This window comes from Sebastes fasciatus, chromosome 11 (assembly GCF_043250625.1).
Source record: "Sebastes fasciatus isolate fSebFas1 chromosome 11, fSebFas1.pri, whole genome shotgun sequence".
Taxonomy (NCBI): domain Eukaryota; kingdom Metazoa; phylum Chordata; class Actinopteri; order Perciformes; family Sebastidae; genus Sebastes; species Sebastes fasciatus.
The window spans coordinates 14,509,345-14,534,695 of NC_133805.1; the positions used below are offsets into that span (position 1 = coordinate 14,509,345).

The 25,351-nt window shown below is 41.6% G+C and overlaps 1 protein-coding gene across 1 annotated transcript in view; it reads right to left on the bottom strand.

Moving 5' to 3' along the window:
- The window catches only part of dnah9l (dynein, axonemal, heavy polypeptide 9 like), a 35,298-nt gene extending 11,181 nt beyond the window's left edge, over positions 1-24,117 (bottom strand). Inside the window, exons 1-59 of the mRNA XM_074650925.1 lie at positions 23,989-24,117; positions 23,217-23,412; positions 22,894-22,993; positions 22,378-22,589; positions 22,048-22,281; positions 21,653-21,820; positions 20,995-21,111; positions 20,615-20,752; positions 20,310-20,434; positions 19,688-19,883; positions 18,828-18,932; positions 18,546-18,737; positions 17,980-18,180; positions 17,555-17,890; positions 17,384-17,461; positions 17,255-17,310; positions 17,045-17,165; positions 16,738-16,907; positions 16,346-16,568; positions 16,136-16,252; positions 15,838-15,924; positions 15,550-15,708; positions 15,136-15,219; positions 14,880-15,038; positions 14,487-14,609; positions 13,523-13,645; positions 13,001-13,225; positions 12,692-12,910; positions 12,285-12,455; positions 11,957-12,082; positions 11,290-11,397; positions 11,069-11,200; positions 10,824-10,984; positions 10,321-10,477; positions 10,063-10,208; positions 9,850-9,966; positions 9,618-9,756; positions 9,042-9,134; positions 8,722-8,916; positions 8,337-8,414; positions 7,845-7,977; positions 7,395-7,522; positions 7,120-7,268; positions 6,889-7,039; positions 6,049-6,180; positions 5,772-5,945; positions 5,468-5,672; positions 4,570-4,735; positions 4,366-4,468; positions 3,885-4,022; positions 3,598-3,699; positions 3,335-3,496; positions 2,552-2,635; positions 2,027-2,136; positions 1,745-1,907; positions 1,501-1,624; positions 594-736; positions 317-478; positions 14-73 (exon numbers count right to left, since the gene is read on the bottom strand). Coding sequence (XP_074507026.1) covers positions 14-73; positions 317-478; positions 594-736; positions 1,501-1,624; positions 1,745-1,907; positions 2,027-2,136; positions 2,552-2,635; positions 3,335-3,496; positions 3,598-3,699; positions 3,885-4,022; positions 4,366-4,468; positions 4,570-4,735; positions 5,468-5,672; positions 5,772-5,945; positions 6,049-6,180; positions 6,889-7,039; positions 7,120-7,268; positions 7,395-7,522; positions 7,845-7,977; positions 8,337-8,414; positions 8,722-8,916; positions 9,042-9,134; positions 9,618-9,756; positions 9,850-9,966; positions 10,063-10,208; positions 10,321-10,477; positions 10,824-10,984; positions 11,069-11,200; positions 11,290-11,397; positions 11,957-12,082; positions 12,285-12,455; positions 12,692-12,910; positions 13,001-13,225; positions 13,523-13,645; positions 14,487-14,609; positions 14,880-15,038; positions 15,136-15,219; positions 15,550-15,708; positions 15,838-15,924; positions 16,136-16,252; positions 16,346-16,568; positions 16,738-16,907; positions 17,045-17,165; positions 17,255-17,310; positions 17,384-17,461; positions 17,555-17,890; positions 17,980-18,180; positions 18,546-18,737; positions 18,828-18,932; positions 19,688-19,883; positions 20,310-20,434; positions 20,615-20,752; positions 20,995-21,111; positions 21,653-21,820; positions 22,048-22,281; positions 22,378-22,589; positions 22,894-22,993; positions 23,217-23,309 — 8,373 coding nt within the window. The 5' untranslated portion in view covers positions 23,310-23,412; positions 23,989-24,117. The remainder of the gene's footprint in view (positions 1-13; positions 74-316; positions 479-593; positions 737-1,500; positions 1,625-1,744; positions 1,908-2,026; positions 2,137-2,551; positions 2,636-3,334; positions 3,497-3,597; positions 3,700-3,884; positions 4,023-4,365; positions 4,469-4,569; positions 4,736-5,467; positions 5,673-5,771; positions 5,946-6,048; positions 6,181-6,888; positions 7,040-7,119; positions 7,269-7,394; positions 7,523-7,844; positions 7,978-8,336; positions 8,415-8,721; positions 8,917-9,041; positions 9,135-9,617; positions 9,757-9,849; positions 9,967-10,062; positions 10,209-10,320; positions 10,478-10,823; positions 10,985-11,068; positions 11,201-11,289; positions 11,398-11,956; positions 12,083-12,284; positions 12,456-12,691; positions 12,911-13,000; positions 13,226-13,522; positions 13,646-14,486; positions 14,610-14,879; positions 15,039-15,135; positions 15,220-15,549; positions 15,709-15,837; positions 15,925-16,135; positions 16,253-16,345; positions 16,569-16,737; positions 16,908-17,044; positions 17,166-17,254; positions 17,311-17,383; positions 17,462-17,554; positions 17,891-17,979; positions 18,181-18,545; positions 18,738-18,827; positions 18,933-19,687; positions 19,884-20,309; positions 20,435-20,614; positions 20,753-20,994; positions 21,112-21,652; positions 21,821-22,047; positions 22,282-22,377; positions 22,590-22,893; positions 22,994-23,216; positions 23,413-23,988) is intronic.
- Between the last annotated feature and the right edge of the window lie 1,234 nt (positions 24,118-25,351).

Here is a 25,351-nt window from a genome sequence, read left to right on the forward strand (position 1 = left end):
TGCAACAACTCACCTCATTGACACTGGTGTGGGCGTAGGAGATGAACTCACTGATGGATGCACGCACATCTGGCTGCATATAAACACACACAGGGATTTGTTAGGGAATTATTATATTGGCAGGCATCAGTTAGAGAAACCAGAACATTGAGGAATCTCATAATATTTCACTTGTGCTGTACATTTATTGTTTAGTTTGTTCATATTTATGGATATAACTGGCATATTAACTACATTTCCACATTGCACAAGAGCAGGGGAAGTAGTTCATATTTAAAAGGAGATGAATATGAATGCTATGTGAGTGAGCTGTCACCTCCAGTCCAGGTATCTTCTCTATGAAAGTGGAGCTGACAGACTGCAGGGCGAGCTGAGGCCATGGGTGGAACCAGTCTATGGCCGTACAATTCACCAGAGCCGGAAACTTGCGTGCACGTGTCCGCAACGTGAACCCGACCGGGGAGAAACACAAGACGACCTGGAGGACAAAGAGACATATTTTTTAACAATCAATGATGAAAGAAAATGGGTTCAAATAAAGCAGGTATCATATCACACATAATAATAATAATAATAATAATGATGTTTCAGACCTTGAGCTGTCTTCGTATTCTCTCAATGAAGAAGCTCCAGCAGTTGTCTCTGCTGTCTATGAGTCCTAATCCTCTCAGCTCCATCCGGATCGACGTCACAATCATGTCCACTTCTTCATCACTAAACAGGTCTGGAATGTCCCCTAAATAATGATAACAATGCAAGCTCAAAATCTATTTATCTGTCCCTATATGTGAACACAGAATTGTTCAGTGGAGTAGCTTTGTGCTGATTGCCACAGTTTCGTTTCTTTCTTTTAGGTTATTGATGCGAGCTGGGCTCAGATCTATCGCCTTTTTATGTTTTGTGATACCTTATCAATTCTCCAAAACACTGTATTGATTTTTAATTAATAGTTAAAAAAATATATACAGACTGTATATACAGTATATATATGCAACACTGTCTGTTGACATTTTTATATAGGCAAATGTTTTTCATTTTGTTTGTTTAGATTACACAAAAAGTAGTGCAAATGCAGATCCCACTGTTCTGATTACATAAAAAAATATCTTTTTAAAAATCAGATTTAATGCATATGCTGGTGTGTACTTTATACTATGACAGTTTCCTAAAATTAGATTTAAAAAAATTGCAATATATCACCTTGCTTACATTATTGTAATATATTGAATGGTAACCCCTGTATCATATGTATTGCATCAGCAGATTCTTTCCAACACACAGCCATACCGTGTACAATGTGTCTTCTCTGTTCTCAACACTGCTGAGAAATCAGATTTGGCTGATGATGTTTTCACTCTGTATACTTTAGTTGAGTTTATGAAAGTCTTTGATATTCCCTCGAAGAAAGTCATTCTAGCTTTTTTTACACACTAAAAGGGGAATTCTTTGCTCATAAAAAGAAAAGGGCGCCCATCCTTCTGTAGGTCAGTGTAGCCGAACCTGAGGCCAGCATGTCGTTGATGAGCACCAGGAAGCGTTCATCTGGAATCTGGGCGTCTGTGTGAAGGAACACTGTCCCGATGTTCTTCACCCCGACCTTTATATACAACGCTGCTATATCACTCTGGAGATGAGGGGGGTTGCAGAAAGGATACATAAGAATGGCGGGCTACAGGTTCATCTGACATTATTGTTACATCAAACATTGTATCTGTTGTGCACACGTCTGGAAATGCATGTTGACCTTGAGGTCATTGATGCCGTAGCCTTTACGCAGAGTGATCTGGAACACCTCCAGCGAGCTCAGGAAGGCAGCCAGCCGACACAAACTCTGCTTCCCGCTGCCGCCGACCCCCACCAGCAGGGCGTTACCGTAGGGCGCCTCCAAGATGCGACTGATGCGACACCTGAGCACAAACACCAGAATTAATAGAGTGTGTTTGCTCTGCGGTCTACATACATGCTAATCTGTGTAAATCCTCCCTTGTGCATGTTAGCAGATGGTACGTGTGTGTGTGTGTCTTACACATGCTGGATCGCTTCTTCAAACAGCACCAGGTCCATGACGGCGTGCAGCTCATTATAATGCTCCAAAGCATCAGCCAGCGTCTTCTGGAGCTTCTCCCAGTCTGAAGCCTGACAAGACGGGCAAATAAACAAACCTGGCTCTCTAGACTACGAGCAGCAGTGTCCAAGTAACTATGTGGTAACTTCTGTAATTAAATGAAGTTCTTATCAAGACTTGAGTCGATTAACTTTCAATTCAAACCCCATACAGAAAAGAAAGGCAATTAGTTTGCTAATGACGGTGCATTCATCCTCATTTGTTTTCTGACAGATTAGACATGACAGCAGAATTTGTGCCATAAGCGTTTTGAATATGTGAGCTACAGATAATCCGCATACTAAATTGATTCAAGTCAAAAACAATTAAACTCACCTATTTTATTACCACAGTTAATAGAGAATAAATGGATGCTTTAAAGGAGCAACATGGGGTCCAAACTAGCTTGTGTGCGTGTGTGTGTGTGTGTGAGTGAATGTGTGGAACCTGGTGATAGCGAGGCTCTCCCACTCCCTGGGCGAAGTGACAGTACACCAAAGGCTGGTGGATAAAGATGGACTCGTCTATTCCCTGGAGGAAATTGGCAGAAACAGAGATATGAAAAAGGCAAGAAAATACTGGTCATGCTGCATTAAACTGCCTTCAACGGCTAGAAACAGACCAATTATTTCAGCTATACAGTGTGACATACTGCCAAGAAACATCATCTGTGTTGTGTACATTCTTGGATCTGCCATAAGGTGTGTTGATTTCAGTCATTTCTAAACCTTTTAAAAATAAAGATGTTACTGTATGCACCTTAGAGGTGGGCGAAAAAATCTATGCATACAAGCATAGAATTGCCGTATTTTGCGTGGCAATATTGTATTGATACATGGACGTTAAGTATCAATCTTTTATTATAAAGACTATAGATATTGGTATCATATGAAAACTATAAAACCTAAGGAATCGATTGGTACCCTGTCATGTTAGCTTGTCAGGAAGAACACGAAATAACGCTCCAAAGTTACGCTAAATTTTGGCGAGGAAAAATATGAACATTTTCACACGGGTCCCTTGACCTCTGACCTCAAGATATGTGAATGAAAACTCTGAGATGAACAGAATGAAAACTGTATCTTATTAGATAAAACAGAGGTTGATAAACTTCATAATTTGCAGTTGAGAAAAGGTAATAATTCGCAATAAATCGCAATATGTCTTATCACAATATTCAGCATATCGCAAAACGTTTGGTGATTCCCACCCCCGCTCTTTGTTTCTTACCTCAAAATATCTCTTGCCAGTGTCCAGCAGGATTTTGTTGAAGAGCTCCACGTCTTTTTCTTCCATCAGTTTGTCGGAGTAGACCCTGGAGCTCTCGTGCAGCCACAGGTGAACCAGGTCCATGGGGTAACGGACACTCTCCGGTGGGGAGAACAGGATGCCCTGCACGCCAACATACACGGGATCAATAATCGTGTGATTCAGTTACACACACTTTAGGTTTTTTATCTGAACGACTGTGTGTGTGTGTGTGTGTGTGTTACCTGGAAAATGTTCGAGAGATCTCGCAGGTTGAAGATGTAGTGGAAGCGTATCGCTGTTGGGAGGAAGTTCTGACTGATCTTTTGGTGCAGACAGATTGCAGCCTGGATGAGCAGAACCAAAAGATGGATGGTTGTAGAAATGGTTGGATAGATATCGGAACAGACAGAGCAGATGGGCGTTATTATGCACAGAGTGATAAATTGATCGAGACCAATATTTGCATGGACTGGAACAAAGGAATCGGGTTTTAATGTAGACAAATGCAGCACCGATAGTGAAGGTGTACCTGCATGAGAGTTCCGACTGAGCGGGAGACCCCGTAGCTGAATCCTCCCTGAAGGAAGTGAGCCGACAGGATGCTGGAGAAGATGGTAGCTAATGCATCGGCGCCGGGGAAATGTACCGCAAAGACTGAGAAATGCCTCTGAGAGGAGTAAAGAGACGTGGGAAAACAACATTAAGACTCTGTAGTATGACTCAAAAGACAAAAAGTATCCGTCAAACTACTTCCTAATTAAATCATTTCATGTTATCATTAGTTATTAGCTTTCTAGGACATTCTAATTTCAATTTCACTTCGTTTTTTTTAAGCTTGTTTATAATTTCTTTGTAACTTAATTGCTTCTTGCTTTCACGGCTGATTAAATCCATTCTGTGTTCATTTGCACCTTGATAAATGACCTTGTAAAAATGCTTGGAAAGCTAATTAAGTTAAGTAATTGTAGTAGGAAAAACAACGGTGAGTATGTGCCACATGTTGTCTCTACCTGTAGTCTGGGGTTGATAGAGAAGCTTCCAGATGTTGGGTTCATACAGGTGATATACTGGCAGTTATGGATTTCCTTCAGCGCCAGTCGTTGTCTGTCATACCTACAAAGATTTTAAATTAAATTCAGTATAACTTGTATTTACTGTACGGTACATGTGTTTGCATACAGATGTGGCTGTTTAACTGTGTGTGTCCGTCTCACCAGTGGTTGTAGTCGAGGTGCTGGCGTATGAGTGTGTGCGGCTGGACGGTCCCGTAAACGTCCACCTCTGGCATGTTGAGGTCGTCTATGAAGTAGATGAGTCTCTTGGCGGTGGGAGGAGCGAATTTACGACCAGCTTTCTTCTCCAGGGGTTTCTCCAGAACACCTGAGGTCCGTATAATACAGAAGACAGCTGATGAAAATGACGAGAATAAACTGTGGGCACTGCAGTGAATGAGTTATGAGATATGGATTTGAAAATGCAGCCACGAAAAGAGAATTACAAATACAAGAATAAAATCAATTTCAAAGTTCAGCGAGTCAGAGTAAAAGCTTGTATTGTATTGAATGCTATGTAATTCGAGCAATATTAAAGGGCAAATGCAGTGCAGTATGAGATGTAAATACACTGTGATACAAAGCAGGGTCAACATCTTATTTGTAGCCAGGATTTTCTCTGTGTTCAGTAATAACATGAAATGTATAAAAGAGATTTTAAACAGAGCAAGGGCATCTGAAAAAGAGGGGTAAGGTATCCCACTTAAACAAGAACACTGTCCTTTTTCAGAAATAATTGAAATACATCACTGTCAAGAGATAAAGTCAAAACAACCCTATATATTATTCTATACATGTGACAGTTAACAACACTTCTCTACAAAACATGTCTCTTATTTACCGAGCAAAACACTTACCAGTAATAAAGGGAAGTTCTGTAATTGTGAAAAATGTTAATTATCACAGTCCCAAATCCATTGTATTCTATCTATTACATGATGTTTGCAGTTGTCCTATATATCTGTAAACTAGCACTGTTATACCTTGCAAAAACCATACTGTGCCATGAATATATTTACTTTTAGTAAGCATAAACCCTCCTCATTGCCATGATTCTTACGCTGCAGCATGGCAGATGTGGTGTAGTAGTTGAAGGGGACTTTAGCCACCATGTAGTCCTCCTTCAGCTTGGCCACTTTATCAGACACCAGGATGGTTTTGCCCACTCCGGCGTTGCCCACTAACATGATGGGTTTTCCTCTCTGGAGCAGCAGGTCCATGAAGTACGTCAGACAAATAGTTTCTGGAGTGTGCACCAACACAGTCTGAAACACACACACAACGCATGACCTGACTGAAAGGGCTTGTTCACAATGTGGTCAGTAATGAGTGTAAACATGATGTGCAGTAACTCTGATCATTACCTGTAATGGTACGTCGGGCTCCAGCTCAAACGGCAGCATCTTCTCGCTCCAGGGAGTGAACTTTTTAGTCTCAGAGTCGATGAAATAGTCGAAGACGGTGCCCTGGGAAGGAAACTTCACCGCTCTCATCTCTTTAGACCACCAGCGGCTGAATTCAGCACGGTGGTCATTCAGCTGGAAGACGCAATATCAGCATGTGAGATAATAATCTGAATTATCTACAAAGTAAAATACTGCAATAAAAAGCTCTTCAAGCAAACATTACGTCACCACACACATGATCCTGGAAGAGAGCCCCTCCAAAGGCCCAGACGCAGGCGAAGACGAAATAGATCTCGTAAAGTTCTCGGGGAGAGTCTGCAGGAGTGTTGTCCTCCGTCAGCAGGCAGTCCAACAGGGAACACAGTGTCTGATCGGCCATAAACACATAAATGTAATATCTGATTGGACAATACATAGGGACACATTGTTCTCTTCAAAAACACAACATAGAAATTCAACATCTGGCTGAATATATGCCATTGAATGATTTAATAATATTACAAATAAATGTGGGCATTAATTCATTGATAAAATGTGATAAAAATTTGATATTTATGTTTTAAGTTGCTTCTTTATCTGTTTACATTTGTATTTATTTACCTATTTATCTACTGTTCTCTTTAATTTTTCTTTCTATTTATTTATGAACTTAAATTTGTTTATTTAGTTTTTCATTTATTTATTATTATTATTTATCAAAAACTATTTTTAAATTTATATATATTATTCACTATTAATATTTATTTATTTATGCATTATTTTCCCTTTGCAATTTCCCCCCTATTTATTTCTCCAAACTTATTTATTTCTGTATTATTTTCTTTATACATTTCTTTTTACATTTCTTTATGTATTTCTGCCTCATTATGCAAATAAATTTAAGTAAATAAAAATAAATAAATGAAAGGGGAAATTAAATAGAAGAGTATATAATAGGTAAATAAATAAATAATTTATTAATCGCGTAATTTATTCATTTTTGATTTTGGCAGGTTCTGTCCTCCATAGTATAACACTGAGAAGGCAGGATGTAAAGGTAGGTGAGACACACACTGAGCATGTTGTGTGCTCTCACCTGCACCATGCTGGTTTCCGGTATGGGAGTGATGGTTTTCAGGTTGCAGCGGACTTGTTCCAGGCAGTACGGCACGTACTTATCAAACAGAATGGTGAGGTTGGCTCGCTCTGATTGGGCCTGTCGGGTGTCTATCCAACTTGTCACGTACCTGAAAATACAATAAAGACGGCACCGCTAACCAACCGTCCATGATTTTTGTGTTTATGCTTGTGTGTGTGTGTGTCTTACGAGCTCCAGCCGAGGTCCTGTGGGTTGACGTAGAGTATTCCTGCCCGGGACACGGTAGCCGGAGTAGCAGCCTTCAGATGAGAGATCTCAAAGAGTAGACGCATGGAGGAGGACAAACTGATCCTCTCATTACTGGCAAGAGTCAGAACCTGGACAGAGGAGAGGATTTGTTCACAGCAGCTGCAAATATGTGTTTGGGCCTTGGGTCTTTTTGGTTGATGGAAATTAATGATATGAAATAGAAACAATACCAGAGAACCAAAATGCACTCTGACCTTGTTGTCATCCATAACTGTGTTGAGTGACTCAATCCACATAGGGTCAATATCCCCATCCAGAACAATCCACTTGGGTCCATCGTGGCCCACTGAGGTCAGCTCTCTCATGGTAGAGGAGAACAGACCTAAAGGGAAGAGTCAAATATACAGAGGCATATCAATACCAGCACCATATCATCATCACATCATCAAATGCCATATACTACCATTTAATGTTAGGAATTACAGTCTTAAACTATTCAAACATGAGCCAACTCTTAAGCAGAAAATCTACTTTAACAAATTCTAATTAATTCTGTGAAGACTGAGGCTTGGGAATAAATTATAGTCTTGGCACCAAAATAACTCAACTGCTTGACAGCGACCCACAATCTGAAGTAAACACTGGTTCCCTTGATCATCATTTACAGCTTATTAAATTCCTGGTGAAATCCCCAGGCCCCTCACCATCTTTCCACTCTCTGGTCGCGGGGTGCAGGTATCCAAACAGCTCGTCCGTAGTCACAGCTTTAGGGTTCATATCGTTCCACACGGGCTTCATCTTCATGTTGGCGTACGTTCTATGGAGAGTCTTTAAGATCTGATGAATAAATATTAGAAATATATGACACCCTGTCTTTTCACAAAAGCAAATCCCTCATTATTATTCTAGATAGTCCATGCTGTAGATAGGAGAACAGTGAAATTTAACTTTAACTTTGGGAGACTTTTCATTCTCATCCTAAGACTGTTTTTGGATTTGTTTGATGCTCCTCCAATGTTTTAATAAATCAATGATCTAGAAAAATCCCCAAATTTAACAGTATACTTGCAACCCAAATACTCATGTGTCTGGGTATGAGGACAATGGTTATAAGCCAACTCCTAATGTAGTTTTGAAAATTAATGGGCAAATTTTGTATGTGGTTTAATGGATACAGTAGTTATAGAGAAGTTAACCTGACTCTTTCCAGCTCCTGGTCCGCCTACGACGAACACAGAGTGTCTGACAGCCAGCAACTCCTCCAGCTGGGTCACCTGTACACACACAAACATTGAATCATACTCAATTTCTGATCATATAAATACTATTAATTACAATTTTAAATGCTTTCTCATAAATTACAGACCTAGTATATGTATGTCTTCATTCATGTTCCCAAAGGAATTACGTAATATGCATCCTCTTGAGTCAAAACTTGCAATTGAGAGTTATAATATATACTATAATAAAAATAAATAACTGTAAACACAGTGATAAAGTGTGTTTTATTAATTAAAGTTGTATATTTATAAATGCATATTGGCCTGCAATCCTAAAACAGTGCCTTTTCTTCTGAGGCACCTTTAGTATGAAGTTCTCCTCGGGCTGCAGGCGCAGTTCACTGACTGACTGGCGAACAGCGTTCTCCAGCTTCGGGTCTCTCTTCCTGGGTACGTCCAGCTGAGGAAACAGGTCACTGATGAGCCCGAGGAATATGGGCACGTCGCTGGTCACTATCTTAGGCAGGTTGAAGTCCCTCAGTGCCCGCATCAGCACCTGGGCAGGAAAACACAAGTTTGGATGTCGTACTGCAAATGTACTCACAAGGCACACAATTGTTCTTCCCCATACCCCGCTATACATGTGAGATGCTTCAGTGTGAATGACAGATTGATGCGTACCTGTTCCTCAGGTCTGCTCCGCTCCTCTCTCTTCAGAGATCCAGCCACAACTAGGACGGATTTGATAGCCCTCAAACCCCAATCATAATGATCCTGACAGTGACAGCAATGAAAGAAAAGACTATACTGTAGAGGATATTTAAAGCGGCCCAGCGGTATTTTAATCAATCATAATGATCAGTGCAAAGACAAAACATATTTAGTGCAAGAAAGATAACAGTGCATTTAGGAACTACAGTTATTTTTGTTCATACATGTTCACCATGTGCAAAAAAGTAAAGTGGAATAAGAGGGGTGTGGATTATTTACTTTTTATAGGCCAGCATCTGATGAATGAGCAAACCACATTTCAATGCAGCCCTCTTGCACCATTAAAATAGAGACCCAAGAGTCAGTTCAGTGTTTTAGAACCGGTGTCGGTGTGTTGCTAAATATGTACAGTATTTCCCATGACTGTTGGCAAGAGTGCTTTTAATTCATGTAACATTCATATTAGCTTTCTAAATAGTGTTCAACCTGAAAGAGCGCCAGGAATAGTTACAGTATGTTCTGTATATTAAGTAGATTATTATGTACCTGTTTGGACAGCAGCTCCTTGCAAAGAGTGTAGAGACTAATGAACTTGCGCGCCAGCAGACGAGCGTCTATGAAGCCTTCTGCCACCAACATGATCTCACAAATGAGCTCAAAGTCTGGGATCACCATGGCGCAGGGCCTGAACAGTTAGCAAATGAATTATTCATCTTTGACATTTGTTAATTCTTGCACTTAAAATCTCCTCTTTTCTATGTCAGTTTCTATATCAGACCTGAATAGAGCCTTGAGGTTCTCTGGGAGCTCGGCCCTGCCGGCGTAACCCGGGTTCAGAGTGATGAAGATCCCCACGGTCGGCTTCAGCTCGATCTCCTCTCCCAGGAAATGAAACCTACAAACACACAGCACCAATTACGCATTACTGACTGGATTAGCTGACAAGTTAATATGGATTGTTTATAAAGCACGTCATTATTCCCACATCTACCTTTGCTTCTTGTTGCGTACAGCGTCCTGTATGGTCTTGACCTGCACAGCTACCACAGACAGCACTTCCACTGAGATCCTGTTGAACTCATCAAAGCATCCCCACACCCCCGTCTGAGCCAGACCCTTATAGATGTTACCTATGGACTGAAGACGTGTGAGAGGGAGTCAGCTGAAGGGTGGAATGAATACAAACAACAATATGAATGAATGGAGTAAATATGAACACTACGTTGAACATCTGTCCTGTCCGTGCTACCTTGTAGTCCATCTGTTCTGAGCAGTTGAACACGTAAACCATGATACCCAGGGAGCGTCCCAGGTCTTTGGTAGTCTCCGTCTTACCGGTGCCAGCTGGGCCTGAGGGGGCGCCGCTCATTGTCAGATGGAGGGACTGGGTCAGGGTTATGTAACACCTAATGGAGATATGAAATCATATAAAAACATCAGAAACCAAAGTAATAATAACAATTTGGATTAAATGGACTGGTGTATTTGTTAAAATGTGGTCAGATAGGAGACTTCAATGCTGGTGTTTATGCCTTTATTTGATCAGACAAAAACATTTGTTTCCTTCTTTACACTTTACACCTATTTGCATGGGATCTATCTACTTTCAACCTCTACACAGCTTGACTGGAGCACTTGGGTGGTAAGTGCTTATAGAGGAAAGGGAGCGTGCTGGACTTCTCTCTCTCAATAATGTGTACAATCTGTGTGCATGTTTATTGGTGTAGCATACAATACTACATGTATGCATACCTGTCAGTGAGCGGAGTGATGACCAGTCTGTTAGTGTTCCCCAGGTATTCATAGCTGAACTGGAACTGGGCGTCACAGATGTTGATGTAACAGTGTCTGGTTTCGTCGTCCCAGCGGTGACGTAACTGGGACAGCCATGCAAAGGCCTGGCCTGTTGTCACCTGAGAGACACACACAGTAACACCAACATGTAGGTATTCTTGCTTGCATGATACCTCATTCAACAAATCTCACACGAGCGTCACCTTCTGAGTTATGAGGTTGGCGACCACGTCTCGAGCGTGGACATCAATGGTGCAGACGGTCATGATTTTCTGACGGTCTCCAGGAGTTAAATCTCCGAGCAGCATGTGGATCAGTGAGTTCAGCTGTGTGATCTAGAAAGGAAAAAACAGAATTCATCACTGAACAGAACAACCAGTGTGTTCACCCACCATCCTAACAATATCTGGATTTACAGCACCACCTGTTTCCTGTTGTAGTCTTTGAGAGCTGTCTCAAATCCCTCCTCCACCCGCTCAAAGGCAATGCCCACATCTGTGGCCCACCACACCTGAGTACCAGTCAACCCTACCTGGGAATGGAAAAGAAAACAGATGGCAAACAGATAATGTGTTTGTTTATGAAGTTAAAATGGTAATTCAAGAGATTGTACATTATAGAGTGCTGCAGGAATGAGTCCTAAAACCCAGAAATGAGTTAGTATTTTAGCATTTCCTGTTCCCTCGTCTGGAAGTCAGTGGGTTTTTTGAATGGGTTAGATGACTGAAATAAGCTCTGTGATTTTGAAGCCTTTACGTGTCTTAAAAAAGGCGGTTGCTAACATGTGGCTAAATGAGACTACGTCATCGTTCATTTATAGCCTAACGTTAGCTTTTTACTTCTGGCGTTTGCATTTACACTTCAAAAACAATAAATGTGATGTTTATTCGTGGAGATGATCTTGCTGAACAAAACATGTAAGTACCATAAACGTGTGTTTGCCACAGTGCTTATTTTCTGCAGTAATCCAAAACCCAATGGAAAAGTCCCATTGGCTTTTTGTCAAGCGAACCCAGGGCAATACTAACTTCCTGGTTGGCCTACAAAAATCCGTAATCCCTGCAGCTCTATCTGTATCTGCTCTATCAGACCTGTGCAGGGTAGTCAAACAGCCACTGGTCTCTTGGTTTGTCCTCATAGGCAGCTACGGCCTCCTGGATCTCCTTTCGGACCGTGCAGCGCATGGTGCTCTCTAATGCGCTCAACCAACACTCTGCCTGAAGAAACACACAACATGTTAAAGCATAAATACAAATAGAATTGAAAAATATTTGAAAATGATTACACATAGCAACTGAATACACATACAATTATATACACTCACTGTGCATATAATAAACAATACAGAGAAAGTTATTTATTATAGCTATATCATAGTAATGTGTTTAATACTTGTATTTGCACAGACAGAAATCTAACCTGTCCTTCACAGACACACGGCTCAGAGAATGGGACGTATTCGCCCTCTCGGCTGTACATCCCTATAGCAACCGCCTCCCCATCCTCCTCCTCTGCTCCTCCACCTCTGTCCGAATCCTTGAAGCGAAGATCTGCTATGTTGTCAAACAGCTTCAGCAGGTGCCTGGTCACCTGGAAAATATAGTTCCGTTTCTATTTTAAAGGTTATGTTTGTTTACTGGCTGTAATCTCTTGACTGCAATTTGAGAAAAATTAAAAAAGAAAATTGTGTTTCATTCTTATCTTTATTACCATTCTCCGCTCCACAACACTAAAACACGGTTTGAAGAATATATTGAACTGATAACTACAATCTCTCTCTCTCTATGTTCTCTCTTGGAAAACATAATCAACTTGTAATCTGTCACCTGTTTGGGCTGCGTTCCCTTGGAGACAATCTCCAGCAGGTCTGAGGCGGAGACAAAGTAAAATCTGGGGAATGTGAGTCTCTTGGTCTCCAGGTACTCGGCCAGGGCCTTCTCGCACACAGACAGCCTCTGCTGCAACGTCTCCAGGTTCTCCAGGAAGCCGGGCTCGTTGGTCACCTCCACCACATTACTGTTCTGCACCACCTCAGTCATCAAGCTCTGGGCGACAGAAGGAGGAAAATGGGAGAAAAAGAAGAAAAGGATACACAATAGGATGATATGGTGAGATGGATGCATGCATTGTGTTACCTGGAAGTCAGTGTGGATTCCCTGGAAGCGCTCTGCGTCGTTGGCCAGCTGGCAGCGGATGTCGTGGCTGTTGGTGAAGATGCTGTTGAGGTGGGCCCAGGTCCTCTGGACGGACATCCAGGAGGAGATGACCAGGTCGGCCACCATCAGCTTCCTCTGCCACCCGCTCACCTCTGCCTGGAAATACTCAACGTATTTACTCATCAGGATGTTCTGCAGCTGCACCTGGAGAGAAACAACAGGAGGAGCTTTACATGATGATCTGGAAGAACCCTTTTTAACGTATACTCAGACAAGTTAAATTATTAATAACCATTTATTAGGTTTCTGTGCATTTCCTATTCAGTTACCTCCGTAATGTCAGACTGACAAAGAGCTCTACACAGAGGAATAAAACAACACTAGAAACAGAAATATTAAATCTAAGCCTGGGCCTGATGAGAACATGGTTCAGCATTAAACTACTGAAATAGACTAGATATATCACATGCTGGGGAACATCAGCACAGTTATCACGCTCACCTGGTTGTCCTCCAGTGTTTCGATCAGATTCTCATCTGCTTTGAGCAGAGGGGTTCCTGTGCTGGTATGAGTCTCGTATGACAACGACATCACACTCCACGTCTGGGTTATCTCTGCCAAAACCTGGCAGTAAATAAAGGAAACGTTTCTTTACAAAAGGTGACATCTGTCATTTGAAGATGAGGAAAACATACAAATTGTGCACTAGGATGAAAATGAAACTTGTAAGAATGTTACCTATCTTATGCACCGTTCTGCAAAATGATTTGTGATTTCATCTTTCTTGTCCGTTGTGAGACTGCTTCATGACTATTTGGGTTTGTTTTTTTAAGAATATGGTAAAAGTGACAATTTATTTGGGACAGTATTTGTCAGGAATACTTTTTTTTTTAGATTAGAAATGTATTTTTCTATGTAATCTCCAAGAATTGTTCCATTTATGCCTGGGTAATATAACTAAAGTGGTACTGAAGGAAGATAATTACTTGGTCAAAATCCTACTCACAGCTGGCAGAAAGGTCATTATGAGAAACTGGATTGTAGCGGACTCACCCAGGCATACACAGTGGTTTAATATAATACAGGAAATATTTGCGATGGAAAAAATGACTTATTCTCCAAGAGGGAGAGAAGATACTTTTAACAGAAAATGGGAAAATTGTATTAGGTTTAAAAATAAAGACATAGGGACTGTATTTTATTGAATAATAATGGAAATTATTGTAAGTTTCAAAGTTATATTTTTGTTTTATTTGTGTATGTAGAAAGGCAAAAAGACTAAAGTGATAAAAAATAAATAAATAATTTTTCAAACATGCATCCTTCTCTCTGAACTGTTACTGCAAATGCAGGTATTGTGACAAACTCAAAAAGGAATTGTAAATTAAATACTCTTGACCATTACAACTAGTGCATTGATATAGAGGACACTATTCTACTGCTGGTTGGTTTCTATGATTCTTACTTTCTCTATGGCCATTTCTTTCACAGCCTTGTCCACTATGTTTTTGACCTCGTCCTCCACACGGTGCAGCTGTAATTCCAACAGGTCCCCCAGGGTGGTGCCTTCCCCCATCACAAACCTGACCTGAGGACCAAAACGAACACACAGCAACCATGAGAGTGATCAGATTTCAGATCGGGATAATTGGGTTCACTGAACTGTGCTGGTCATTACAGGCCTGGACGTGAGCCTGAAAGGATGGCTGAATGAAGGTAGAGTATGTGAAGACAAGATTGAAGAAGAACAGAACTATAATAGAGTGGTATTGTATACAGTGCAGAACATCATTGATGAAACATTATTGAATCAGAAGGTATGAGACATTGAGAAGCAGCAGCTGAGATGGTCTCGTACCCCGGTGGTGTTCATGAGCTGCTGCCAGTGTCTCTCTCTGACGGCGGAGTTCTGCAGCTCGTTGACGGCTCTCAGAGAGGTCAACAGGTTCTTTACAGTCGACTCCAGACCCATGTAGACGTCCCACACCCGCACCTCCTTATCCAGCATCTTCATCTCCTTTAATGTGCAACAGAGATACAGTATGAGAGGAAATTACTGTTCTTCTCAACCACAGCAAAAATTAAAGATTTTAATGTTTGGAAGCTTGTTATACTTTGGCGAATCGCCTGAGCTCCATGTCCATCTGCTCAACGTTGATTTCTTTCCATGGAGTCTTGGTCCAATCCTCTATACTGGTCTGGCAACGGAGAGGAGAATGGAAAACATTTAATCTGTGATTCTCTTATGGGGAAAAAATCTATTTCCCGAATACAGTCTTCTTCTATCAGTTGAGATGAAGTGAAACATGCTCCTTTTAACCCTTTTAGATCACATCCCCGGTCAAATTGTGCACCTTTTTTTATCAATATATGCAAAAAAAAGACAAAAAAAATGTCTTCGTATTTTTATATCAAAACCCAATCATCTTTCTTCCTTTAAAACAAAATATGACATCTACGGGAGCTCAAACATAGCTAAGAAATCAAACAAAAGCCAACATAATTGTTTTGTGCTGATCAACATTTACCTTCACAAAGATAACCATGTCCCAGACGGCTTTGACCAGTATGATGTCAGAGCGACACTGGCGCAGCTGCTTGTAGTCTGGGAAGCTGACCTCGAACAGATCTGCTGTGTCCTGCAGCCTCTTCATCTCTGCCTCCATCACTGCTACTCCTCGATTAGACTGGAGACATTTTGATACGCCGTGGCTTAAAATTGTATTGTTTGTTAGATTCTATTTAATTATACACTTAAAAGTGCTACTTTGCAAAGAAAGACTTTTAAACTTTTCTTTTTGTCTCCCAGTGCTCACCTTATCAATGAGTTTATAGTGCTCCTCCACATTGATCCTAAAGATTGGTTCAGTGCGAAACTGTTCTCTGAACTCATGCTGCTTGACCTAAAATGTGAAAAAAACCTGCACATTTAGGATTCTTCGAAGCTGAAGTTCCTATGAATATCTCTCCATCTATAACTGTGCAGCACATTGTGGGGTGTGTGTGGTGTCAGTCATATATAATGCAGTAAAGAAAGTGAGAAGGTTTCAGATATTGAGCTCTTTGTAAGGGGCAGCCACACTGACATCCTACCCCGCACACACACAGCCTCACCTCAAACCGGACACACTTCCTGCGTATAACTGAAACCTCATTCGATTGTAACGGCGCCACTTCATGTTTGACTGTGAATGCAATTTTCCTCAGACTCTTCCACTTCTCCGGCAGCTCCTGTGTTTTGTGGCAATAAAGGGGAAGAATGTAATGTAATTATAAATGTAAATATCTGCCAGAACTCATGAAAATGTGTGCATTGGTACAGACTTCCAGCTGCGTGTAGACGCTCTCAGGCAGCTGCTGCCCGTAGGTCTTGAGGAGCTCGGCGGTAGACATGAGGGGTTTGAAGTGCTGGTCGTCGCTGATCTGCCTGTCTCGTATGGCCATGAGGTGTCCCATGATGTCCACGAGGCCTGCATAGTCGCCATCTGACACCTTGTTAGAGAGACCACGGGCTGTGTCCTGGGCAAAAGACGATAATTCTCTCACGCTGCGGGATAGAGAGGAAGGAGGAGGATGTAAGTGAGGAGAGGTAAAGGAAACAGTTTCTTCTGATGATAATATGAAATAAAAAGAAGCTCTTCTATATTTCTAGGTAATTCTTATCTGTTTTTTGTATTTCTTGTCCATTTATAGTGTATGCCATGTGTGTGTCTAACCTCTGGTTGACGTGGTTGAGCAGGTGCTCCTTGAACATCCAGCTCCATCTCTTGATGACATTCATCAGCGTGTGCTTGAAGGGTCTGATGTCGAGCTGCAGCCAGCCACAAAACACCCTCCTGTCCTCCATCTTGCTCACTCGCACATACAGAGACTCAAACAGGTTGATCTGGAGTGAAGAGTGATGCAGTGACGCAGACAGGAAAAGACCAGAGACATGACCAGCTCCATTAAAAAAAAAAAAGAATTGTGCTCAAGTCAGTTTTTAGGTGAAAAGGCTGCTTGAAATGTAAATGTGAAGCACACCTGTTCTTTGAAGTTGTCCAGGGTGGGTGGGTTCTTTTTCAGCTCATAATCGGCATACAGCTCCGCTTCCTCTGTACTCAACACGTGGCCGTACAGCAGGAACTGCCTCATGAATTCAGACCTGTGAGAGTTGAGGAGAAAAGACTGTTTGGCAAATATCCTATTTATAATTTTTTAAACGATGAAAACGAAGAGCCATACACTTCTGACCTGTCATCAGTCCAGAGGTAGCGGTAGCTGGCAAACGATCCCTGATACTCTCTGACCTGAAAAGCAACACAGTCTTTACAAGCCTGTAAGCGTCATACATGAGCCTCCATGTGTGGACAGAAAACGTACCTTAGTGATAGCTGTGCGTGCCCGTGAGCGGATCACATGACACATCTCTGACAAATCCTCCATTTCATTTATGTCGCACTACAAGACAAAGAAACAAGATAGCATATGACAAGGGTGTGTGTTTGCAGATATATTTCTGTGAATGAACCTTTAATCCAATCTACACAGCACCTGATAGTTATCCAGCTGTTTATGCTTCGCCACTCTGGGAATGAAGGACGCCATGTTGGTGATGCTGGCCACCATCTTATCCACAATATCGTAGAAGTTACCACTGTGGCTGAAGTCCAATGAGGGGTCAAAGGTCATCTCGTTGCTGTTGAGCACCAGCTGGACCTCAAACAGCGGTGTGATGCGCTGGGCTGCGTCTGTGTTGTCCATGAGGTACTGCAGGGAGCAGCGTACCGCGCTGGAGAAGCCCGTCAGGATCATGCGGTCCACGTAGTCCGTGTAGGACTGCCACTCACTGCCGTCCAGGTCTGTGACACCGAGCAGAGACTGGCTCTCCTGGAGCGCAGAGGGAAAGTGATGTGAATATGAGCGAGATCTGCAGTGTTTCTTCTCTCCAGCATCAAGAGTAAGGAGAGAGAATATACCTGCAGCAGTTTGTGTATTTCCTCCCCTGTACTGCTGATGAGTGTGTGCTGTTTGGAGACACTCTCTTCAATGTCAGAGAAGATGAGGAGGGTAGAACCGCGGCTCTTTCTGGTGATGAAGGCACGATGGCTGAATTTCCCCATAAGGGCCTGGACGGCCTCCACGTTAGCTTTAGTCTTCTGGACACGACTAGAAATGCTCTGGCGATTGCAAAAGAGAGGAACTATTACAACCAGTAATTATATTCCCTTTGGTTGACAGCTGCATGTTGCTTTTGTTTTTAGGAGTGTTTGCTCTAATAGAGGAAAGCTGGCATGGACCGCATCAGGGGAATGCCAGGATTCATGCTTCATTGGCAGGCAACAGTTTCACTGCAGCTTTTGATATTGCTATTGAACAAACTTCACAAAATAAAGCATAACTTTTTTATATTTCAGCACAAAATGCAACTGAGACAGGATCTTTTCTCTAAATATAGCAGAATAGTGCGAATCAGTATAGTGAACAAAAACTGAAACTAAAATGGAATAGATTTCTTTGAAATTACACAAGAAACGTTCAGTACCTTGACCAGGTCTCGTGTGCTCTGGATGTAGTCCCACAGGTCGTCCTGAGCCCAGCTCAGCTCCCGGAGGGCCGGATCCAGCTGTCGCCTCGTCCCATCCATCTCATCTTTCACCAGTCCCAGCTCTATAGCCAGGATGGTGCTGTGGAGCTGGTTGTACCACTGGGTCACCAAGGTCAGTGTCTGTGTGTACTACAGGATACAACGCAGCGTTAACACTTAAACTCTGATTATTCTGTCTGTTACTATATTCAGTGCAACACTAGAAGCTTGGCTACCCACCATGTAGAGTCTCTCCCGTTTGGAGTAGAGACTGAGAGCTGCTTTGGAAATGTTTTGGTTCTTCAGCATGCCCAGATACTTCACCTCCCTTAGCACCGATGTCAACTGGGGACAGGCAACGAGAGCGAGAGAGAGGAGGAGAAATGTAATAACCAATTTCATGAATCCAAAGTTATTGTTTTGTTTCCTTTTACCGTGACAGCAAAAAATCGGAATAAATAGCATCAGCATCTTAAAGTGGAGATCTCATTAACATTAGAACACATTGCACACACACACATACACACACAGCATTAGAAGAAATGCTCACAGTACATCAGATAAATTGTTAATCCCTGGATTATAGTGCCTGCTTTGACGTTGCTGGTTATACATATTCATTGCTGCTGCATTTTTCACTTTGATTTGATTTTGAGTGCATTTTTGTGATTTTCTTTATCTGTTTACATACTGCGGTTATTGCTGCTAATGCAAAATAGTTCCTCTGTTTATTGTAAACAAACCACAGGTTGATACTTATGGTTATTTGAGACACATCAGCTACAGGATGCTGCAAAGAGAAAGTGGTGCAAATGTAAAAGCTTTCATAGTAATCAGTGATATGTTGCAGAATAAAATTATATGTACTGTATATATTTAAATGCTTTAACCTCGTATTTGGGGTGTAAACGCAAACATGTTTAGTTGTGGAATGACTCGTATAGTCTATCATACATTTTCCACTATAATTTACGACTGCAGGCACCAATTCCACTCCAGACAAAACCATGTACACTTAATACAAATAGATTCAAAACATATTTGAACACTGATTAGTGTGTTTAATACGTCTGTTGGTGATGCGTCTGCTTTGGGCTTACTGCAGGACTGAAGTTGACCTGGAACAGGCCTGTGTCAGTGTCCAATGTGAGCAGAGGTTCCTTCAGGTGGGTCTGACAGATGTCCTCCAGGCCCTCAGTCCACTCTGAGAACAGCTCCTCATCATGCTGGTCCAGAACCTCCAGGACACGCTCGCACTTCTGGAGGACATCGTCGGCTTCAGCAGACCCCAGAGGCCTGGAAGGGCAGTGTTGGGGAGGGATAGGAGGAAAAGGGAAAAACCAAAGAAAAATGAAGATAAGGAGTAGAATATAAATGCCATCTGTATTTTGTACATGTTTGAAAAGTAAACTGTATTCTTGCATGCTAGAGTTTCATTCCAAAAATAAGATTTACAAGATTTATTCTAAAAACATTATTCCTGCTCTACTTAAAGGGGAACTTCTGTACTTAGGGAGTACTACTGCATATGTGGAAAAAAGTTGTATGAAGTTTTTGTGGCTCCAGAGGGAGCTGTGTGACATCAGATAGATTGCCTCAAATGATGTCACTTGAGTCGGCGTCGGTTGGGGCTGAGGACTACAAGTTTGAACAACAAATCTGCTGGATGACAGTTGTTGCATGAGATAATTGTGTGTGTGTGTGTGTGTTGTTGGTCCGTACATATGAGCCAGCTGGCAGAGGCTGCTCCTGTTGGTGAGGATGCGATTCCGAAGCTCCTGGGACCACTTGAGGTTGCCGGCCACTGACGGCATATTCTTCGCCAGGACAGTACAGCCTGACCGCAGCTGAAACACAAAGGATGAATTAACAAGAAGTTAATACTATTTCCAAAGACGCTCGTAGCACACATTTAGCCAAGTTGTGAATCATAATATGTGTCATTTTAAACTGAGACATTCCTAAGTGTGTCAATATTCAAATTTATAAGTCATCGCCAATATTTATTTCTCTTCAACCTCTCTTACCCCGTCTCTGTGTTGATCCAGTATAAACTGACAGTGGTCTACTTCCTGGTTGAACATGTCCAACAGCACATTGTAGTTAGGAGAGAACAGCTGGTGGATCCTGGGTCTCTCAAGCAGGGTGCTGAAAATCTTCAACAACTACATGGGACACAAAAAACACAGTTTGAGGACAGTGTTTATTGTATACATTGAGGTACGATGTACTTCTCAGCTGAGATCAATGCGATTATACAGTAGTATGCTAACATGCTAAACTGGCTCTTTTTACACAGATATGTAAAATGTTCAACTGATCAACACCTTGTCCCTGAATGACCTGGAGGTATATCACTAAATACAGTAATGGGATTGTTTAAGAGGTCAAAGTGTAACAGACTGACCTTAAAGGTTGACTTCAGGTTTTTGGAGTGCTGGAAGGCCAGATTGAGGACAGTTCCCAGCCTCTGGTCAAAATCTCTGTTCTGCTCCATGAAACGCTGATAGTGACGAAAAAAATCCTGGACACAAGACGGCATTAGACAGGAAATTATGGATATCTTCGGTCCCTTTCCTGATTCAAAAGCCACTTATATTATGAGGCAATGTTTATTCCATTCCATTTTCATGCAGCACTTCAAGTTCTCCTTAGCTGAGTTGATCAGTATTGGCTTGAATAACACACACTTTGAAAAAAATATATTATAACACACATCAATTTCAGATTCAGTTCCAGTTTTAATTGGCTGAGTCACACTGGAAGCCGTTGTAAAATGGCTGTAAAATATCTAGCAAATTAAATCAAATTGATGCACTGACTAATAACGTCTGCTGTCACTGATTCGTGAGTGTTGCTTAGCAACTACTTTGCTTTGCTAGTTTTCAATTACCGCACTGCTGGGCGGAAAAATAACATCTAATTGTTGTTTTTTTATTATTCGGCTGTGCCTGTCAATGCCACTTATTGCGGTGAATCACAGCCCTTTGGGGCTTACTAATTACATAGCAGCGTGATATCAAAGACAACTGTAGCAAACAATTTCACCACAGTGTAGGCCTCACATCGTTCGTGTAGTCCAGGGGGTCGTATTTGCTCTCTCTGAGGGACCTCCAGCGGTCGTGAAACTCCTCGCTCATACTGAAGACCATCTCGCTGAGGACTTTCCCTCTGGATCCACCCAGTTCAACCTTCTCCAGTTTCAGAAAGTCCAGCGCTGTTGCAAAAAGTTCCTACAGATGAAAGGAAAAAAAAGTCAACAGCAGTTTTTGATATTCACAATAATAATAATACTATATTAAAAATTAATATACAGCAGTTTACTTGATGTAAATGTGTTGGGAATAATGTCTTCTTGAGGCAAATTGTTCTAGCATCTTCTTTCAGGAATTACAGACAGATGTGCACGTTTCTAATCTTTCTATAAAACCAACACAAACATGCTTGTCAACCCATGCACCTCGATCATAAGCAGCCTCTCCATGATGCGGTCTGACCGCTGGAACACAAGCGTAGCCGGAAAGTCCCACAGCTTGATGGCATGGCTGTGTTTGTAATACTTGGGGATCCGCTGCCGGTGAGTGTGAAACAACTGCTTGAAGGTGCGCAGAACTGAGATGGTTATCTGGACTCTCTCCACCCCCTCCTCGAGCTCCATCTTAAACAGCTCTTCTGGGATGAGGTAGGCAAAGGCCTGGATTCAGACACACAATCATATTAGGAATATCATATTGATAAATATTCTGTCTCCCTCTCTTTCACACATACACAGCGACCAGCATCACTGTACCTTTTCAATGATCAGGTTGCAGAACTCCTGCAGGAGGACCACCATCCGTTGCGGGGTGCAGTAGTACTGGGAACAGCTCCAGATAAGACAGAGCGTGTGGAAAAGAGGAGGCAGTAGAACGTCTATCTGTGGGAAACTCCTCTCTTCTAAGCTGCTGATCAGTCTCCTCAGAGGGCGTAGATACAGATCTATGTCCTCTGCTTCCAGCACCGCTATGGTAATCACACACAGAAGTATTAACAGTTAATTTAACAGAATTAAATTCACATAGTTGCATTCTTAGATTGACAATTTCTAGCAAGAGTGGCGAAGTGATTGAAATGTGATTGGCACACAAAAAACACACAAGTTATTTGTGTATTTGAAGACTGAAGGAATAATAATAGCTGTACACTCCGGATGGAAGAGTAGTACATATTAAAATAATGACTGAGAGGTCGGGCTGTGAGAGACTAGATGATAGAGTGAGGAAATTGATTAATTAGCACTGATAAATGATGAGTAATGCTGATCTACCCTCATTGACTTTGAGGCATACGTCCTTGAAGGAGGAGTAGTAACTGCTCTTGACTCTTCTCAGGATCTCCATGATGTGCTCTGTTTTGGGGCTCTGGATCTGAAAACAAGGAAATCATAGTAGGATGTACACTCAGTGGTCATTTTATTAGGCACACCTATACCATATATTGCAATTCAATACAACACCCCTGTCATAAATACTACCTTAACAAAGTTTATAATGTTCAATTTCACCTCTATTACTGACACTTTGAGAACTTTCAGTTTACAATTTGAATTGACTGCACCCCCTGCCAACTTCCACAGAACCAGTGTCATACCTGTGATTGGATGCCCAGCAGGTTTTCCCTCTGAGTGGTCCAAAACTGGAGCTCCGCGTTGGGGCCTGGGTGGTCTCCCCGGAGCAGCACCATACCAGAGTCTTTCTTCAGGACGTTCCATATCTGTCCAGACCACTGAACTATCAGAGTTTCTATAGAGTATAACAAGCCACGGTCCAGTGGCCAACCAGTGGGGCTGAGGGAGACAGAGAGCGGGGCGATGGGTGTGGGTGAAAATGGCAATATGGGCTTTGGATGATGAAAGTACTGAAGGTTAACTACAAATAGGACTAAAATATTACTCTAGTAAATTGTAAGTGTCATCAAGTGTCAACTGAAAACACAGTTAACTGCTGTTTTGAAGATATATGATGGCAACCGGAAGTAGCCTTTGATTGGACCTCGCTTTTTATTTTTACTTCTCTTGAAATCTTATTAAATATCAAGAAATACAATAAGCGTGAAAACGCCAGTAAAACGTTACATTTTGTGACGTCTTTATTTGTATTTATATTAATAATTATATTTATTTTGTTGCTTTGTCGAGCAGCAGGACGTACGTCACTTCCGGTCACCAGTTGAACAGAACCGTTGAGGAGTTTTAACGAATCTGGAAATGCGGTAAGTGTCGTTAAAAACGTCCTGTTAGGTTTTTCCCCCAAAAAACATTTATCTAGGAATAAAGACCAGCATATAATCTTTCATTTTTAAATAAAAAAATACACATTTAGTTAGTCTATATTAGCTTTAGCCACTCAATACACACACTGACCCGAGTACAATGTCCTGAGGCCGAGCTCTCTCCACAGACAGAGGCAGCGGCAGCAGAGTTCGTCCCTCGGCTCGGCCTCTCAGAGTCACCACCCGGCTCCTCAGCTTCTCCAGGTGCTTATGGATGTCATCCGACACCACCCGAGGCCAGTCCTCATGGTTCAGACCGTTGGACAGCACACACAGCAGCACCTATGCAGTAAGTTACACACAAGCTGTTTTAAGATAAGATAAGATAAGATAACATTACTTTATTAGTCCTGCAGTGGGGAAATGTGCAGTGTACAGCAGCAAAGGGGATAGTGCAAAAAAAACAAGATGCATCAGCTAACACAGTAAAAAAAAGAGCTAAACAAAGTGTAACACAATATAAACCATTTAAATAGAAGGTAGTATGAAAATAGGAGCAGTATATACAGTATTGAGAAAATATGAACCATTTAAATAGAAGGAAGTATAAATATAGGAGCAGTATATACAGTATTGACAATAAACAGACTATTAACAAAATTGCACAAGTGGAAAATGATATTGCACAGTGAGAATTAAATGAAATTCCACCTGAAAATATCAGGTTATTGTCAGTTTTTTGGTGTGTAAGTGGTCTACTGGGAGCAGTGCTGGTTGTGGAGTTACTCAAGTACTGTACTTAAGTATGGAGGACTAAAGCTTCCATTATAAAGAATAATTAAATAAATTACTAGATTAAGAAAAATTAAATAATAAAGAAAGAAATGTAGAAATAAACGCCTTGATTATCAAATAATTGTGCAGGTTAATTTGAAAATAAACATGCACAGAAACAAATCCTGGTTGAGGAATGCCATCCAACATCAACGTGTGACCAGGTTAAGATAAGATATTCCTTTATTAGTCCCGCAGTGGGGAAATTTGCAGTGCACAGCAGCAAAGGGGATACTGCAAAAAACAAGATGCATCAGCTAACACAGTTAAAAAAGAGCTAAACAAAGTGTAACAAAATATGAACCATTTAAATAGAAGGAAGTATAAAAATAGGAGCAGTATATACAGTATTGACAATAAACAGACTATTAACAAAATTGCAGAAGTGGAACATGATATTGCACAGTGAAAATTAAATGAAATTCCACCTGAAAATATCAGGTTATTGTCAAGTTTTTAGTGTGTAAGTGGTCTACTGGGAGCAGTGGTGGTTGTGGAGTGACAGCTGCAGGAAGGAAGGACCTGCGATAGCGCTCCTTCACACACTTTGGGTGGAGCAGCCTGTCGCTGAAGGAGCTCTCCAGTGCTGAGATGGTGTCCTGCATGGGGTGGGAGTCATTCTCCATCAAGGATGACAGCTTAGCCATCATCCTCCTCTCTCCCACCACCTCCACTAATGC